The 19,622-nt window shown below is 39.4% G+C and overlaps 1 protein-coding gene across 4 annotated transcripts in view; it reads left to right on the top strand.

Moving 5' to 3' along the window:
- Positions 1-19,622, top strand: part of Cul5 (cullin 5) — a 277,814-nt gene that overhangs the window by 94,390 nt on the left and 163,802 nt on the right. For all 4 annotated transcript variants that reach the window (XM_067142608.2, XM_067142605.2, XM_067142607.2 and 1 more), the window contains one exon: positions 7,673-7,803. In XM_067142608.2, coding sequence (XP_066998709.1) covers positions 7,673-7,803 — 131 coding nt within the window. The remainder of the gene's footprint in view (positions 1-7,672; positions 7,804-19,622) is intronic.

Below are 19,622 nucleotides of genomic sequence, written 5' to 3'. Positions count from 1 at the left end.
TTATTATTATTATTATTATTATTATTATTATTATTATTATTATTATTATTATTATTATTATTAATTATGGGATAGTACAGCCCGAGCACTTGCTAGGTGTAAAAATGGGAAACCACAGTAAACCATCTCCAGGGCTGTTGACAGTGGGGTTCAAGCCCACTATATTCTGAATTCAATATAAGTATAATAATTATAATTATAATTATAATAATATACCATCCTTCAATACAGCAAATCAAGAGCTCGACAATGGGTAGCTATATTTGTCGACTTCCAGAAAGCATACGACTCAGTAGATAGAATTACTCTTTACAATACATTAAGAGAACTAGGACTTAACGACAAGATCAACAGGCTGGTGCAAGCAACCTTGCACAATACCACAGCCAGAGTAAAGTTTAGAGGACAACTCTCGGAGAGTTTCGCCATTAAAACAGGGGTGAGACAAGGAGATGGCATCTCATGTATATTATTTAACTGCGTTCTGGAAAAGATAATTAGAGAGTGGATGAGATTCCTTCCAGAGAACACTGGATTACGGATGGGGATTAAAGCAGACAACCTGAGGATACCATGCCTAGCCTTTGCAGACGATCTGACTTTATTGGCAAATGACATACAGGAGGCTACTACTCAGCTCCAAACACTGCACTCAATAGCGGCTAAAACGGGTCTTTTGATCAACATAGGAAAGACCGAGTTTGTTACTAACATCAAAGATGCCCCTGGAAAGATGAGAGTCAGTGATAATATCTACATCAAGAGAGTCAAAAGTGTAAAGTACCTTGGGGAATGGTTCTCAGAGGACCTCAGTGAAACAATGGCTCTTGAACACAGGAGACTCAAACTAGATAAGGCTTACCATGCCTGTAGAAAGCTGTATGCTTCAAAAAATCTGTCGATGAATGTCAAACTAAGACACTACAATGCAGTAATCAGACCGTCAGTCCTCTATGCAGCAGAGTGTCTATATTTAACTAAGAAGACCCCACTAAGAGCCCTCGAGGTACAAGAAAGAAAGTTCCTGAGACGGATAGTGGGACCAAGAATTTTACCAGATGGAAGCCGATGGTATCAACCAAATCGTGAGCTATATAAACACCAAGAAAATCTCATAGATGCCATCAGAAGAAGGCGACTGGCTTTTTACGGACACCTATCCAGAATGGACTCAAATAGATTATCTCATAGGATCTTCAAGGCTGCTAACAAGGGCAAAGCTACTGGGTTCGTGTGGATGAAGCAAGTGGAGAAGGACCTTTCGGAACTCCACATAAATCAAAACGACATAGCTGATCGGAGTAACTATCATACAACTCTTAAAACTAAATCCTTTGTAACATCCCTCACAGAAGTTACCCACAGACCAAAAGACGAGACCAGGAAATGGTCTGAGGAACGTAAGATTGAATTTAGCCGGAAAATGAAGGACTACTGGGCCATCAGGAAAGCTCGAGGTACCAACAAGAAAACAGCTGCCAAACCAGCCGCTAAGAACACCAATTGTGGCAAACAACGACAATGACTTCAAGAAACAGCTAAAACACAAGCACCGTGGTCCATAGATGGCCCTAACGAATTAAAAAAAAATATACTGTAGTTCCTACTTCTCATAGCTGATGCTATTTTCCTTTTTTTTTGCATAATAGGATTCGTTAGGCAAGGAGCTCATTGCTGTTGGTTGCGTAATGGTACCCCACCGTGTTGTGTACCTATGAAAGGAGATGGGTCCTGTTTTTTCTTTTCCCTGTGTCTTACTTAATGTACAGCACTAACTCACTGGCTGAATTGGCTTAAAGACAGAGCTGTTCTCACGGCTATGAATGACACCATAGCAAGCATCACTGATTCCTTATTGGACAAACTTCTACCATGATAAAATATAAGTCTGGATCCATGGTGGAAATAGAGGACATAGTCCACTATCCTGTCTAGTTCCTCCGCCTTACAATCTTGGTCTGAATGTTGGAGCACTTGTAATGATGCAGCAGAATCTGATATCTCCTAAGCTTTGTAATCGCACCAGGCTGCAAGTGAAGTCTTCACATAGTGGCGTGATCGAAGCAACCATCTTCACGCGGTGTGGTGCAGCAGAAAAAATTTTCATCCACCACATTCCTTTGATTCCCTCCAACTACCACTTCCTATTCAAACAACTGCAATTTCCCGTCAAACTGTGCTTCGCAATGACAATAAACAAAGCTCAGGGCAGTCTTTAAAAGTTGCTGATGTGGATTTAATCTATTCAAGTCATAATAAATGGCCGCATTGTTGACCTAGAAATCAGATTTAGTTTGCCCGCCCATCATTTGAGCATACCTGTCACACATAAATATGCATAAAATAAAAATCATGCAGATAATTCACTCAAATTTTGTATTCATGCCATTGAAGGTCATGACTTACCCATTCTTCATTCCTTGAGTATAGTACCGCTTCTACTGCATGATGAATACTAAATACTGAAGAAAATTAACTGTTATTCATCAATTCCACTGTCTCACACGAATGCAGGCACCGTTGTTTCGAGTACTAGCAGTACATGCCTGTAGTTCTCTACAGTGTGTATTGTTAGAAATTGCAAATGGAATCTAATATACGAAAATAAACGAGGCACTGCGTCATTGCGAGCTGAGTTCATCGTCTGATTCATGCGCCAAAACTCCGCGCACGACCACAGCTCATCATATGACGCGAATGGGTTCAGGAATGTTTTCTTTTTCCCATGGACTCTTGTATGTAGCCTGTTCACCTGTAAGGTCCCTGACAGCCTTGTGATTCTGCAGCCACATGGGTGAAAGAAAAATGTATTTTACAAGGGTGTTTTATAAAACAACCTGACTACAACAACCTTGGACAATATAATTTGAGCAGTAGTAGAATCCAGTTTTGACTGGCTATAGGCAATGGAGATTACCATTATAATGAGAACTCCCCAATTTGACTGTGACTGGCAGTAGGCAAGGGGGCCTGCCATTAGAATGAAAACTCCCAACTTGATTGTGACTGGCAGTAGGAAACGGGGGCCTGACATAAAAACTCCCCAGCTCGTCTGTGACTGGAACTAGGAAAGGAGGCCTGATTTTGTAATGAACACTCCCAACTCTATTGTGACTGGCAGTATTCAAGAGGGCCTGCCATTATAATGAAATTCCTCTTTCTCGATTGTGACTGGCTGTAGAAAAGGGAGGCCTGTCATTATAATGAAAACTTCCCAACTCAAATGTGACTGGGAGTAGGAAAGGGGGCCTGCCATTATAATCTAAACTCCCAAAAACTGGACTGTGACTGGCAGTTGGAGATGTGGCCTGCCATTATAATGGAAAACCCCAACCCGACTTTACATGACCTCCCATTGGCGTTTCTTGTGCAACGCTAAGAGCAATGCAGTCTAATGAAATCTTACTCTCAGTGTATATTATACCTAGTATTCCATAGCGAAGCTGGACTATATGAGCTAGTAAATTTTAGTCAGCATTTTTACACTTAATATTCTCTTTATCACACACCATCCACTATGTTGGTGACAGTGTAATACTCGCTGACAATTTAGAAGACCTTCATTTCCCTTTGAACCTCATGAACGAAGTAAGTAAGGAGCTAGGACTTGGAAGTAATCAGCAAGCAGAAAATCGTCAATACTGCTATCATCCCGCCACCATTTAAAAGGTGTCACATTTCGGGTATCTATGCAAATATAGCCAACGGCCGTAGCCGTGTTGAAACACCGAATCCCGTGAGATCTCCGAAGTTAAGCAACATTGGGCGTGATCAGGAGTTGGATGGGTTGCCACGCGCTGTTGGTGGGGGGTAAGGGAATGGAGGAGCGGAAAGGAACTGGCCACCCTACCGCACGTAAACTCCGGCTCAGGAACTCCTCTGCGGATGTTCGGACCTGCCTTCGTGCAGAATAACCCTCACCTTGCCTATGCTAATATAAGAATGGGATGTTGATGTAGAAATCAAAACAAGAATCATCATGGCAAGAATTGTGTTTCTGAATTACCGAGCAAGTTAGCTATACAGTTTGAGATGTGTAGCAGTTAGCTTGCATTTGGAAGGTAGTGGGTTTGGATTTCACTGTCAGCAGCCATGAAGATGGTTTTCCATGGTTTCACATTTTTTCACCAGACTGTATCTTAATTATGGCCACGGTCTCTTTCTTCCCAATTCTAGCCGTGCCCTATCCTATTGTCACCGAAAGACCCATCTGAATAGGTGTGACGTTAATTAAATAGCCAAAGAAAAAAAGGAATATGATACTAAAGTTTCTTGTGTGCAGTTTGGGACTCTTATTCAAAACTTGTTGATGTGTCATGAAATGTTACATGTTACCTGCGATGCTTTATGGTGTCGTAGGATTGACACTGAAGGCTTTGTCATTGAACCTACTGCAGGCCTTTGAAATGTGGATGTGTCATAGAATGTTCACGATCCCATTTTGCCGGGAAATTGTGGGAAGGTTTATCCCATTCAAAACATAGGAAAGCAGCCTATTTTGTTCATATCTTCTAAATGCCTAATACAGCCCAGTATAACTGGTCAAGGAAGGTAAGATAGAAGGGAAACTTGGACGTCCGCAGGGAAGATTACCCTGTACAATAGTGTTGGTTACTGAGTGCATGATTCGAAGCAGTGTATTGATTCATTCAAGTGTCCAAGTGAATCGATTCACAGGAACGGCGAACTGTCAGCACACAATTCAGCTGACTTACTTGCAGCGGACAGTGCTGAGTGGCACACTCACGGTGCACTAGCGGAACACTGGATATTGGCGAGGCACCGAGCTTCCTCTGCAGCGAGGCACAGTGAATCATAGCACACTGAAGGAATAGTGCACAATCATGGCTCGGTGAGACATAAGACACACATGGCTCCTTATCGGCATGGACACTGGCGGGGAGCCGAGCTTCTGCTGCAGTGAGACATACAGTGAGCCATAGCACATCAGAAGAATTGTACGCAGTCGCAGTCACAGATCAGTGAGACGCAACACACACATGGTTCATTATCGACACTGGACATTGGCAGGGAGCCGAACTTCCTCTGAAGCAATGCATACAGAGCCATGGTACACTGAAAGAATTGTACGCTAAAATGGACTCTCGAGCTCAGCTCATTTGAAAATAATACCCACTTGCATTTACTGTCCTCTTCTTGCAGGGAGTTTTAAATGATAGATGGATTTATTTCCAGTGTTAAAAAGGTAGTCAAAACATAATTCCAAAGTACCTAGCTTGTAAGTAGGTAGGCTATTAGGTTATTCTATTTACCATATTAGTTTAATCAATCAGTATTTTTATAACTAGTTGACATTCAACAATTAAATTCGGCTCTCTAGCCTCCCCGCCTGGCTGAGTGGCTCAGAACCGTTCGGTATTCTCTCAGTTCGTATGTCGCATCATTGCACAATACTTCAATAATCGAATCACGAAATTACCGGTGTACATGGACAGTGAGTAAGTGGGCAGACCGATGCAATAGTTTAAATAAAAAGATGTTGTACATCTCGTGTAGCCTATACAAAATATGACTATTTAAAAAATCCTCTGCTGATAGAAAATTGCATTTTCAAAGATGACCGAGCTAGTTGGCCGAGTGTTTAGGGTTGCGCAGCTATGAGCTTGCTTTCGGGGGGTGGCGGGTTCGAATCCTACCGTCGGCAGCCATTAAGATGGTTTTCCATGGTTTCCCATTTTCACACCAGGCACACGCTGGTGTTGTACCTTAATTAAGGTGACGGCTGCTTCCTTCCCACTTCTAGCCCTTTCCTGTCTCTTCGTCGCCATAAGACCTATCTGTGTTAGTGCGACATAAAGCACCTTATTTGATTTATATTTAATATGTAGGCTACTTATTGTGGACACAGGTATTTTTACATCTAATTCTATATATGTAAGAGTTGTGACTTTCAGAGACTGTGGAAAACCATTAGGTAGTGTATACAATTTGCGTTATGTCAGTAATTATTATTAATATTATTAACTAAAGATTTGTGCTGTAATATAATAAGCAAGTATAGTACTGAATCTGAAAGTTAGATGATGCATAGGAAAGCAGTTCATAGAATGAAGACCAGATGTCAGTGGCAAGCATTGAATGTTGTTGCTGCTGTCTTATCAGTACACACTACACAGATGGAATAGAATCGATGACTCTAATGAGCCGTGTATCAGCTCAATGTATTGATTCAGTAATGGCGGAATCAAAGGAATCAATTCATTAAAATGAATCGAATACCCCATCACTACTGTACACAGAACCTCCTACAGTAGTTCAGCATCCATGATATAGTAGCTCTGATATGGAAAGCACAAAATAGGAAAATAAAATAATGCCTTGTTTCTTCCCAAAACTTATAAATTAGGGAGACTTACCTCATGATAGTCATCAGCCCTCTGTGAGGAGACAGCATCAAACAAAGAAGAAAATTGGTATATACGAGTAGTTGTAACTCATCAAGAAACCAATGACACGCACACCTACATGACAATACTCTTGAATTTTGCAAAGAGAAATGTACCAATTGGCAGGGTGTTTTCCTATTTAAATTAAATCTGTCCCTGGCAGCTTTAATACTGAAGTTAAAAAATCTCCAAATATTGAACATCTTTATCCTGGTCTTCTAAGCATTAGGTATTTTTACTGAGCCTGATAATCTCTGCTTTTGGTAATAGGTTTAAAATACCATGTAGGGTAAAAGAAAGTTGAAAATCAATTTTTCATATTAAGCTGAACTTAACTTTCACTTTCATATCTGCAGGAAAAAAGAAATCAGATATCTATGTAACTTACTGAGTTATGAATTAAAATGTACTTTCTTTTGATCAGGGTTAAACATTTAAAGTAACTCCAGCCTGCCATACTTAAGTTTACCACTTGTTTTCTCAAAGTTGTATTTTTTACATCATAACCTATACAGTTTTCAGGATAATTATATTACATTTTTCACAGCTGTCCTTTCTAGTGCTGTAAATAATATGAAGCTCAATCTTTATCCATTTGTAACATGTGTTTATTAAATATGTTCCTATAAAAAATATATGTATTGTAAAAGTTTAAAAAGAAAAACGGGCGAGTTGGCCGTGCGCGTAGAGGCGCGCGGCTGTGAGCTTGCATCCGGGAGATAGTAGGTTCGAATCCCACTATCGGCAGCCCTGAAAATGGTTTTCCGTGGTTTCCCATTTTCACACCAGGCAAATGCTGGGGCCGTACCTTAATTAAGGCCACGGCCGCTTCCTTCCAACTCCTAGGCCTTTCCCATTCCATCGTCGCCATAAGACCTATCTGTGTCGGTGCGACGTAAAGCCCCTAGCAAAAAAAAAAAGTTTAAAATATTTTTTTTCGATCCTCTTGCAGTACAAATATCTTAATCAGTGAGGTTCAGGATATTAGTCCGACTATTGACTTTAGAACAAAAATGAAATTACTTCAGAATGTTAAAATAAGTATGGAAGTAATCTTGAAAATGATGTATTTTTTACATTGACTGAAGAGCAAGTTTCAAATGTAAGGCATTTTGAATTTCATTGTGGAGGTGATTATAGGATTGAAGGAACAAAATACAGTACGGTATATAAAATCATTTAATTTTCTTGTTGGAAGGTGTACATATCCCCTTGACAAACATTAGAGTGAATGTGGATGTAACTAAAGTTAATCATGTTCACAGGACTGCAGCTCATGTTTAAACTGATGGACCGGGTGCCTGATGGTATTGCCCCAATGTTACGTGATCTGGAGGATCATATCATGAGTGCTGGACTTGCTGACATGGTGGCAGCGGCGGACATCATTACTCAGGTTCGAGGAATTTCAGGTTATGAGCTTAATTGACTGTGTTTCATAAAACATATGAGTAACATGACTGGCATGTTGATAATAGCATAAACACATTTTCAGTGTAGCATACAGTACCCGCCCCTACCCAGAAAGGCTCCGGCATGAGATCTACAGTGCGTTAACTGGTGGAAAATATAATAAAATAGGCGCTTATCTAACATTACCTTAATGGCATACAGGGTAGGAGAAACGAGGCATACTTAACTACAATGAGAACACATTCAAATTAAAGTTAAAATAATACAAGCAGTTTATTAGACCATGATGAAGATGGGAATGACGCATCTATATTCATAAATGACTTGCATTAATTTATTAACAATTGTTGTGGTTTATTATCAACTTGTAGTCGTGTGTGATGGATCCGAGTATTGTTTATTGCAAAGCGATTTGCCGTGACCTGATACGAATAGAAACATTTACCATAAACACTGAGGCTATATGACATTATTAACAAATGAAATTAACATTCATGCAACAAGTCTTAGCGATCCCTATTCTAGAAACACACGATTATTTGCCAACAAAATACCATTAAAGAAACTATACAAATGTGGAACAAACACCCGGGTTTGAACCGACCCTCAGTTGAATGCAAATTTGCCGCGCCGTTGGAATAAACACATCACCGACGCTAATTATAGTCGCAACATGTTACATAAACAACATAGAGAATCACATTTTATATACAATGAACACGTGAGGCACCCCATTTTTCATTTTAGCATTGTGGAATACCAATGCCGGCATATGGAACTGAACGGAGAACCCCTTGGGATGAAAGTAGGACACTGAAATCCCTAGCTAAATTATACTCAAATGAGTAACAACAGTAAAAATACTAGTACCAATCACCGTGTAATTTATTAGTGAATACTTCATTCTGGCGTGTTGAATATTTCCCATTATTAGTCGATCCGTACAGGGCTTCCTTTCTTAGCTCAGGTCCCCTTTCTACTGATGCGGACACACACACACACACAAAAAACACGTCTGTTAGCATGGTCAGACGTATCCACCCCCTACCACGGCGGTCAATAGCCTTGGCTTTCACAGGCATAACAAGCCCTTTCTTTCTTTAACAAAATCACCTCAACCTGAGGTACGTTCACAATAAACTGAGATCTATTCCTCATTAAGCAAATTGTATTGGCTTTCAATAAATCACCTCGATTCAACACCTAATTTTTTCATGACCCAATCATGACTTCACAACACGACACCGGTTTTTATGATACCAATATTCGTATGATTACTGTCATTACAATTTTTATTATTACTACTACTACTACTACTACTACTATTATTATTATTATTATTATTATTATTATTATTATTATTATTATTATTATTATTATTATTATTATTATTGCCGGATTCATCATTACACTGTCTTCTTACGTGATTTACCTGGTAATTAAATCATACTGAGTCATCATACCGAACCTTCCTCGTAATTACGATGTAATTAAATAACCCAACGATAATTCATAATTAAACCGTGATCAACTTATGATTAATATATAATTAATTTCTGATTAAATCATCACATGGTATTACAATAATGAGTTAAATATTCACACGCTAATCAGCTCTATCGAATACTCGCACTGTAATTAACTTCTAATTAAATATTCACACAGTGATTAACCCAATTAAATATTCACACGGTAATTAACTCAATCAAATATTTACACGGTAATTAACTCAATTAAATTTCCACATGGTAATTAACTCAATTAAATTTCCACACGGTAATTAACTCAATTAAATATTCACACGGTAATTAAGTCAATTAAATTTCCACATGGTCATTAACTTAATTAAATTGTACATAAATTATGATAAACCTGATCAAATAATCCAGCTTAAATTGTAACACTCCCTAGCTAAATATTTCAAAGGAGGCCTGGGGCATCAGTTCCATATTCATTTTTCGTGACTCTGGGTCTTCATGTAGCATGTGTATATTATTTATCAGCCATGCATTTATTGATACAGGATCAACTACAGCCTAGCTTGAATTACCCTGAATTTACTAAAATACTAGTCTCCTGATGCCTTACTGAACACAAATCTCACAAAATAAACTAACCAAGTAAATCTTCTACCGTATGCAAACCTATTAGATTATTGTGACATTTATTTACAGTTAAATCACTCAGACCTGTTATTAATTAAATAAAATAAGAAATAAAAGCTACATGCCCCATTTCGGCACTTCAACATTTAAATTTAAGTTATCCCTAACATGATAGCGTCAGCTTATGATAAATAATTCCGTTCCCTCTAATTAGGCTATATAATATGAAAAATACTCATCTCTATCACATGATGACACGTTTTCAGCTCGGGAAATCCATTTCAGGTTTTAGTGTTGACCCATTGGCACCAAAGCCATTACGGGTGACACCATTCTTCCTTCAGGCTGGAAGTTCATAGTTCCTGGTTGATGAAGCCGCTGGCAGTAATCCTAGGCACACAACACATCACTGTTTATTTCAAAATCTGTTTAGTTGCGTTTAACGTGAACTTCCGGCCACGATTTTGGATATTACTTCGTAATCCGCGGTTCAATATCGGATTCCGTGTACCTCTCAGCCACTCTACCTTTGATACCACTCGACACAGTAGAGCCGTAGTAATAATAATAATAATAATAATATTACAATTCGCGATGAAAGTTCGCAACACATCACAGTTTCTTTTATAGTTTAATCACTAGCATTATGTACACCAAATGTATGCAATCTTTATATGAATTACACTATTTCACTTGAAATTTAAGTTTAAAGTCACTTAAACAATGGATCAATTGGGAGCTTAACTAAACATAGCTCCGCCCTCGGTAAACTGAGATTCCCGAATGACGTGCTTCCCTTTCGGCAGTGCTTTTTACAAGGAGGCATTTCCCCTTCTCTAAATCTACATACAGCCTATTCACGGCCCACTAAAGGTCAAATAGTACGACTATCAGGTGACCAGTATTCACCTGATGTGATTGAGACATATCCGTACGATTATTCTTCGTAGGATCTCCTGTAATTAATTAAAGTCTGTTCGGCTTCCCCTTCCATGCGAGGGTGAACTCCCGTATCAAGGAGGTGTGATGACACTAAACAGATGGGCCCCGGTACTTTTCCACACAGAAACAACACAGTATTCTTTCTTCATCTGAAAGTTATCGAGTAAGAGGACATTAGACACTCTAAATAAATGTCCCAGTGACAGTTATCTCTGGAGACGACTCCAGAATTCGGATTTCATTAATTTTTACATCGTAGATAATTAAGTTGGCTGGTCTGAATTCAAGATGGTTTCCATATTTCATTTCGAAAAAGTTTGCTTCCCCTCATTCTCCTAGTCATGGGGAAGGGATGTCTGCTCTTGAGGTATGTCATGGTGAATCCCCGATTGCAGCCCCGCCCGAGTCTAGGTGGGCTTGGCTTCTGCCGCGGGTTCCTGCTACACAAAGGAAGATATTGCGCAATAGCTCGCAAGTAATGAAATCCCGTAGAATAAATTTAAAAAGCTCATTTTACCTGTCTAAATGATATGGATATTAATTAGTTTTGGTTTTATTCCCTCAAAGATCATTGCGTCTGTAATTTCAAAGACCAGTATTAACCAGAGGTCCTTGGGTTATGCTCCTGTCAGGTGCAATACATATTTAATTATGACATAAGCCCTTTAACTTGATGTAGTTCTTTCGGTATTTGCTAGATGACATTAATCACATGTTATTTCAATAGCAGGAACCTTGAGCTTCCTAACTTATATGTGTAGGTAGTTTACTTTAAAGTAAAATGCATTAGACCTTTTCATGTGTCTCACTTATGGAACTGGGCCATGGTTGGTACATAAGAAAGGTTGAATACTCCAAGGAACAAATTAAAACCTTTATTGTAACACAGGAAAAACTTTAACAAGTTTGAAGCCATGCTTTCAGTGTCGACTTAGCTAATGTAACCTTTAAATTTCTAGGTCTGTCTTACACGAGATACAAATTTATAAAAACACTAGAACATGTCTGGCAAAGAAACACACTGGTGGAATGATAGGGTAAAGATTAAAGTGAAGGAAAAGAAAATGGCATGGAAAGCATGGAAAACATCTAAGACTGAAGAAAGTAGAAGAAAATATGTGGAGGCAAAGAATTTGGCCAAGAAAGTAGTGGAGGAAGAAAAGAGGAAAAGCTGGGCCTTATTCACACAGACATTGAGAGATGATACGCAGGACAGCAAGAAATTACTGTATGGTATCTTAAGAAACAAAAAGAGAGATCAAGTAAACACCAGATTTGTGAAGGATGAAGGTGGCATAATTTTAACAAAGCCAGAAGAAATAAGAAATAGATGGAGAGAATATTTTCAGAAGCTGCTGAACATAAGAACGGATGACAGTCATTCAATGGACAACCAGGAAAGGCAATTAGTTGACGAAGAAATGGGTAAAGAAATTACAATGAATGAAATTGAAATGGCAGTAAGAAAGATGAAGAATGGAAAAACTGCTGGAATAGATGAAATTTCAGTGGAGATGATAAAGGCAGCTGGAGCTGTAGGCCTGCAGTGGACATATCGGGTTCTCAGGAATGTCTGGGAGAATAAAAAGGTCCCTGAGGATTGGCAAAAAGGAATAATCATCCCAATTTTCAAGAAAGGTGATAAGAAAGTTTTGAAGAACTACAGGGGAATTACTCTAATATCCCATGTTGCTAAGATAATGGAAAGTAGAATAAGGTTGAGGGTTGAGAAGCAGATACAGGAAAATGTTTGGTTTCAGAAGTGGAAGGTCAACAATAGAGCCCATTTTCATTATGAGACAACTAATGGAAACGCATTGGGAGTACGTGAATGATATGGTGATGACATTCATTGATATTGAAAAGGCATATGACAGTGTCCCTAGGACGAAAGTTTGGGACAGTCTGGTGCAAAAAGGGATTGGACAGGGATTAATAAAAATGATCATGGCATTGTATAAGGAATGTTGTAGTTGCGTGCAAACACAAGTTGGCAGGACAAGTTTGTTCAAAATCACTAGCGGGCTGAGACAGGGAAGTGTTCTATCGCCAATCCTGTTTATAATAGCAATGGACGACATCATGAGAACAGCAAAAGCAGCATATGGAGGAAGAGAAATGAACATGATGTTATTTGCAGATGATATTGTGATTTGGGGAGAAGACGACAGGAAGGTTCAAGAACAGTTGAATGTGGTGAATGGGAAGATTGAAGAATGTGGATTGAAAATAAGTGTAGAAAAGAGTAAAACTCTTGTTATGACTAGAGGGGAGAAAGAAGGGAAAGGTCAGATTAGACTTGCAGACAAGCCCTTGGAGGTAGTAGAAACGTTTAAATACCTGGGGAGTGAATTAATGGAGAATGCTCGACTGGATGCTGAGATTAGTAAAAGGATTCAAGCTGGAAGTTGTTTCTATCATAGTGTAAGAAATATGTTATGGGACAAAGATGTGCCAATGGAAGCAAAGGATACTACGTACAAGATGTATTACGTACCCATAACAACTTACGGAGCAGAAACTTGGACAATGACAAAGAAGGATGAGAGTCGAATACAGGCAGCCGAAATGAAATTCTTGAGGAGTATGATACAGAAGAGTAGAAGAGACAAAGTAAGGAATGAGAAAATCCGGGAAGGAATTGGAGTGGAAAAAATGAACGATAGAATAGAGAAGAGCCGACTAAGATGGTTTGGGCACATAAAGCGAATGAGCGACGAAAGAATGCCAAAAAAGGTGATGGAAATGCAAATCCAAGGAAGGAGAGGCCGTGGACGACCACGATTGAGATGGAAGGATACCATCCAACGCAGCGTTATAGAAAGAAACTTGGGACACAGTGTTGGAGGAGGAGTGGTGGAAAGACCGAAGAAAGTGGAGAGGAACCATATTTGCCCCTACCCGGCTACAGCTGGATAAAGGGAAATGATGATGATGATGATGATGATGATGATGATGATGATGATGATGATGATGGAACATGTCTGGAAAAGAAAATTATCTGTTAATAACGAAATTACATGTTATGTTCTTTAAGAACATCCTCGTTTCATTCTATAAGAACATCCTCGTATTCTATCAAATCGTTATATATAATGCTTATGTGTGCAATTTGATTACATTGCATAAACTTGTCGCTGATTATGAATAGATGATATAATGAACAAGTGCAACAAATCATTTGAATGTTAAAATTTTGCATTGAACACCTTAATAATATAAGGGGGGAATGTTTTCTGAACTTATCTTAGTCCATTCTGGCTACTGTGTCCGCTACTCGCTGCGGTTCCAGTATCAAGCTATGTTATTGTGACCTCAGTGACAGTCGGATATGAGAGGTCTACTGTTTTTCCATTGAGCGAGTGACAGTTGACATACAGCCTGACGTCATCCAGCAATAAATGTGCTTGGCTCAAAGAACAAGAAATAAGAGCAGTTTCATGTAAAGAGGAAAAATAATTGAGGCAGTGTTTCTCATGCTACAAATACAAATCCTTTGTCGTCATTTGGTATCATAATACCGGGTTATTACTAATGATTGAAGCAATTTCATAAATTCACTGTAGCTCCATGAATTGACATATAGTCACGAAACTCAACAGTCATGTAGAAAAACTCAAAAAGTCTTGGTCTGCTGAAGTCGCACTTCAGATTTATGCCACAAGAGCGCAGCAGCAATGAGCAGCGAGACACGATGGCCACAGGAGCCGAGAAGGCGTTTGTTGTGCTTGAAATGCACTCACATTGGTCTGTCATAACAGTGCAACGTCACTTCAGGACGAAGTACCACAAAGATCCACCACCTGCTAATTCCATTATGCGAGGGTATGTGCAGTTTAAAGCTTCAGGATGCCTCTGTAAGGCGATATAAACGGTTCAGCCTGCAGTGACTGAAGAAACAGTTGATCGCATGCGGGTAAGTTTCACGCATAGCCCACAGAAGTCGACAGAGAGAACAAGCAGAGAGCTGAACATACCACAGCCGACCGTTTGGAAAATCTTACGGAAACGACTAAAGCAGAAGCCTTACCGCTTACAATTGTTACAAGCCCTGACTCCCGATGACAAGGTCAAACGCCTTGAAGTTTCGGCGTGGTTGCAACAGTGTATAGAAGAGGATGAGTTTCGTACAAAACTTGTCTTCAGTGAGGAAGCAACATTTTTGGTTAATGGTGCTGTGAACAGACACAATGTGTGAATCTTGGGGGTAGAGAAACCTCATGTTATCGTGCAGCACATTCGAAATTCACCGAAAGTTAATGTGTTTTGTGCAGTCACACGGTTGAAAGTGTATGGCCCATTTTTCTTCTGCGAAAAATCCGTTACAGGACACGTGTATCTGGACATGCTGGAAAATTGGCTCATGCCGCAACTGGAGGACAGCGTGGACTTCATCATCCAACAGGATGGTGCTCCACCCCACTTCCATGGTGATGTTCATCAATTCTTAAACAGGAGATTGCCAAACCGATGGATCGGTCGTGGTGGAGCTGATGATCAGCAATTCATGTCATGGCCTCCACGCTCTCCTGACCTAACCCCATGTGATTTATTTGTGTGGGGTTATGTGAGAGACTCAGTGTTTACACCTCCTCTCCCAACAAACCTGCCAGAACTGCGAGCTTGCATCAACCATGCTTTCAAATCCATTATTATTTATTTATTTAACGTTTGATGTTGCAGTTGACAATCGACTATGTACAAGTTCTTAACAGGCACAAAAAAAATGACTCTATACACATAATATATATACAAACTCCACATTAGAAAGGGACAACGTTTCTCAACGTCTGTAGGTATAACCTTAAAGTACCCTACATGTGTCCTCTGGGTGGTGCTAATAGAGCAATAACAACAAGAAGATGCCGCTGTACTGCCCTACAGGATCTCACGGTTATAACAATCGAGAAGCTGAGTTAAATAACCCTTCGAATCCATTGATAGGGACATGCTGCGTCAAGTGTGGGACAAACTTGATTATAGGCTTGATGTCTGCAGAATCACTAAAGGGGCACATATCAAACATTTGTAAATGTCAACAAAAAAACTTTGAGTTTTTCTATGTGTGTGCAAAGCCTTGTGACAGTATGTCAAATAATAATGTTATTGTAGAGCTTTAGAATCGCTCAAATCATTTGTAATAACCCTGTACTTCTTAACAGGCAAATAGATTCTGTACGGTTTGCTCCATTTGCAAAACCAAAAAACAGGTTCTACATTCAAAATCCACTAGGTCATGCTTATAGATAGGGTCTGCAGTGAATATGTCAGAGTTAGTCTAAAAGCAGCACCCAGCAGCAACTAGCAGAGTCACCTCTGAGGTGGTATGAACATGTGATATGCAGACAAATTATTATATCATGAAGAAATGCTTATCCATCATGACAGAATAAAGAGAACGAGGCAGACCTGTAACCACCTGGGAGACATATTGTCAATAAGAACATGAAAAAGTTAGATTTCACACAAGAAGACATACTACAAAGGAAAAAATGGTGCTTCAAGATTGAGAAAGGCGACCCCATATGACGGAAAAGGGCAAGGGAGAAGAAGAAGAAGAAGAATTATAGTCATTAGTTTGTTGCTTTTGGAGATTTGTGCCTGGCCATACCAGTCAGTTTATTCCTGTACCTCATTAGCATTTGGCATCTGATCCAAAAGTGAGCTGGAACAAGCAAGTTGGCTGGCACAGTTTGGATTGCATACCTTTGAGTGTGCATTCGGGAGATGATGGGCTTGAATCCCACTGTCATCAGCCATTTATTTTTCCTTGGTTTCCCATTTTCACACCAGGCCAAATACCAGATCTGTATCTTAATTAAGGCCATGGTCGTTTCCTTCTCAGTCCTAGTGCTGTCCTGTCCCCTCGTTGCCATAAGACCTGTCAGTGCAACATAAAACAAATAGCAAAGAAAAACCTGGCTGGAATTAGATTAAATGTATTGTATTAGAGCTGGTACACATAGTCAAAAAATATAGATAATCTTTTCTAGAAGTATTAGGCAAGTATTCTATAAAACAAGAACCTCAACAAGTTGGACAACAGTATAATGTTTTCTTTAATAGAAAACCACTGATGATGAGAAAGTAATTAAAATATCAGGAAACTCTCAACACTACTGATGCCACATCGGATGCTGATATTACACATACAGGGCGAGTTGATCGTGCGGTTAGGGGCGCGCAGCTGTGAGCTTGCATCCGGGAGATAGTGGGTTCAATCCCCGCTGTCTGCAGCCCTGAAGATGGTTTACGGTGGTTTCCCATTTTCACACTAAGCAAATGCTGGGGCTGTATCTTAATTAAGACCACAGCCGCTTCCTTCCCACTCCTAGCCCCTTCCTATCCCATCGCCGCCATAAGCCCTATCTGTATCGGTGCAACGTAAAACAGGTTCTAAAAGAAAGAAAAAATAATATATTACACATCATATCAATGTTCGTTAGATGGAATGGCCTATGCTAAGTAGAGTCATTTGTAACATACAGATGCTGGTCAGAGGGGCAAGGTGTATCAATTTATAATCCACCTTTCTCTTCTGTATGGCTCTGAATGTTTTACCAGGAAAAAGAAACATTATCAACAACCGGATATAACAGATGATCTGCTGACATCACATTGTAGAATTGGCTCTGAAATAATAATAATAATAATAATAATAATAATAATAATAATGCATGGCCTCTGGAGAGGCCTATTGCAGGCCTTTTGAGTTGATTCCCATGGGCGACCTGCACATCTGTGAGGATGGTACCCTACCTAAGATGAAATCTAACTTTGAAGATAGCACACACACCCAGTCCCTGTGTCAGAAGAATTAATGAATAACGGTAAAAATCCCCAACCCATTTGGGAAGCGAGGCTTTTTGGACCAAAGGCCAGCATGTTAACAAGTGAGCCATAGAGCTGGACATAAATTTTTGTCCTTGTCCAAGAGGAGTGCAGCTCTTCTCAGGCACGCCTGCAATGGAGATTAGCTGTGTGGACCTATTAAACAACATACCAGCCCTCCTGCCAATTTTAAATTTCTGGCATTCTCAAAAATCAAATCCAGTCCTGCAAGGATGGCAGCTAATTGTGCAAACTGCTACCCAGCAGAGACAGACGGTTCTGAAATGAACACCTACGAAGAATATTTAAGGTCACCCTTATCAACAAGAAGCAGTTTTGCTGGTACGATCATGTAATGAGATGTTATAAATTCCACCTCCTTCATTATTCCTAGGTCATCAGGGAACCAGCCAAAGGATGAGGAAGGCCATGCTGACTTGGAATAGGTTTTTTGAATTGCTTCTCGGAAAGAAGGGTTACCAAAAGATCTAGTTGTAGTAAGAAAAATATACTGTCTCAGGACAATATAATGACCCCAAGTAAATTTAGTTGTGCCTAATTTAAAGCTGTATGTATGACAGGAAAGAAGAAGAAGAAGAAGAAGAAGAAGAAGAAGAAGAAGAAGAAGAAGAAGAAGAGAAAATAATCTTATAAAGCAAGTGAAGGAGAGAGATGTTTGGGTGAATGTTGTAGTGGGAACATTTAATCAACATGGAGACAAGTTAGTTAAGTTCAACTTTTTTAAAAGAAGAAGAAGAAGAATAAAACGTATTGGTACTGGGTCATGTCGTGAGAAGAAGCACATTCAAGGTGTTAAGTTGTATCATGCAAGGGTGACTTGAAGAAAATTGATTTGGACACAAATTGGGAGACAAAATTTGGGTCGACAAGGAAAGGGCTGGATGGAAAATCTGGTTGAGTGGTTTGGATATCATCAACTGATCTCCTTGAGTGACCTGACATTAGATTGTCATGAGGTTGAACGATCAACAAGACACAAAACCAAGAGGAATATGGTAGCCTACAAAGATAGTGAACAGCTTGGACAAAATTTGGAAATGCATGAGAGAAAGAAGAAAGCTTCAGTTACTAAAATTGGTGGAGGTGCATTATTCCCATACGATAATAACACCGTCACTAATAATACATCTCAGATGAAAATACTAATAAAAAAAGGAAAGTGTTTAGAATATTAAAACAAGGAGGTATGGATTGTATTGGTGAAGATAGTAAATAAAATAATATACCGTGGTTGTAATATCAAGAACAACTTAGAAATGACCATAGAAATAAAAACAAGAATAGAAAATGTCCAAGCCGGTATTCTTTAGAATAGGAATTTGGTTTTTAGTAACACCTTAACACATTGTTGACAGTGATCAGATATCTCGATATTATTGCGGCCAGCAGTGGTTAACAGGTCCTCAAAATCTCAGTTTTTACACAAGGGTATCGTTTGCGTTTGTTGTGCTATCTCTTGGCTAAACTGTGAACTAATTGCAAGCATGTCATGGAGTAGAGAGATGACAGATGTTAGTGCCCATGTAGTTTTCTACTTGCACGGTCTTTGTCATCCGGTAAAGTTGCGCTCATTCTGGATTCCTTTTCTGGACATAAATCTTCACAGAATGAAGCTACCGTACAGCTGATGATGATCCCTCCTGGTGCCACAGTTTTCTGTCAATCAGAAGATGTATACGGGTTTAGAGTATCGAAAGGCTTTGTATGTAGATTATCTAACACTGTTCAATTATTGAATCTGGTTATCATTTTGGCACAGAGGAACACCATCTTGAAACTTTAATCTCTGACTTACCACCAACTGACGTCTCCTTGTTTTCATTCCATGAGTGAATACGCCTCATACCGAAGTCAGTACTTGTCCAAAAACTCAGGAGCCTTTGAGCATCCTGTACATTATTGT

Source organism: Anabrus simplex, chromosome 3, assembly GCF_040414725.1.
Source record: "Anabrus simplex isolate iqAnaSimp1 chromosome 3, ASM4041472v1, whole genome shotgun sequence".
Lineage (NCBI taxonomy): Eukaryota > Metazoa > Arthropoda > Insecta > Orthoptera > Tettigoniidae > Anabrus > Anabrus simplex.
Note: the sequence above shows the minus strand (reverse complement) of the source record. Positions and strands in the feature narration are given on the sequence as shown.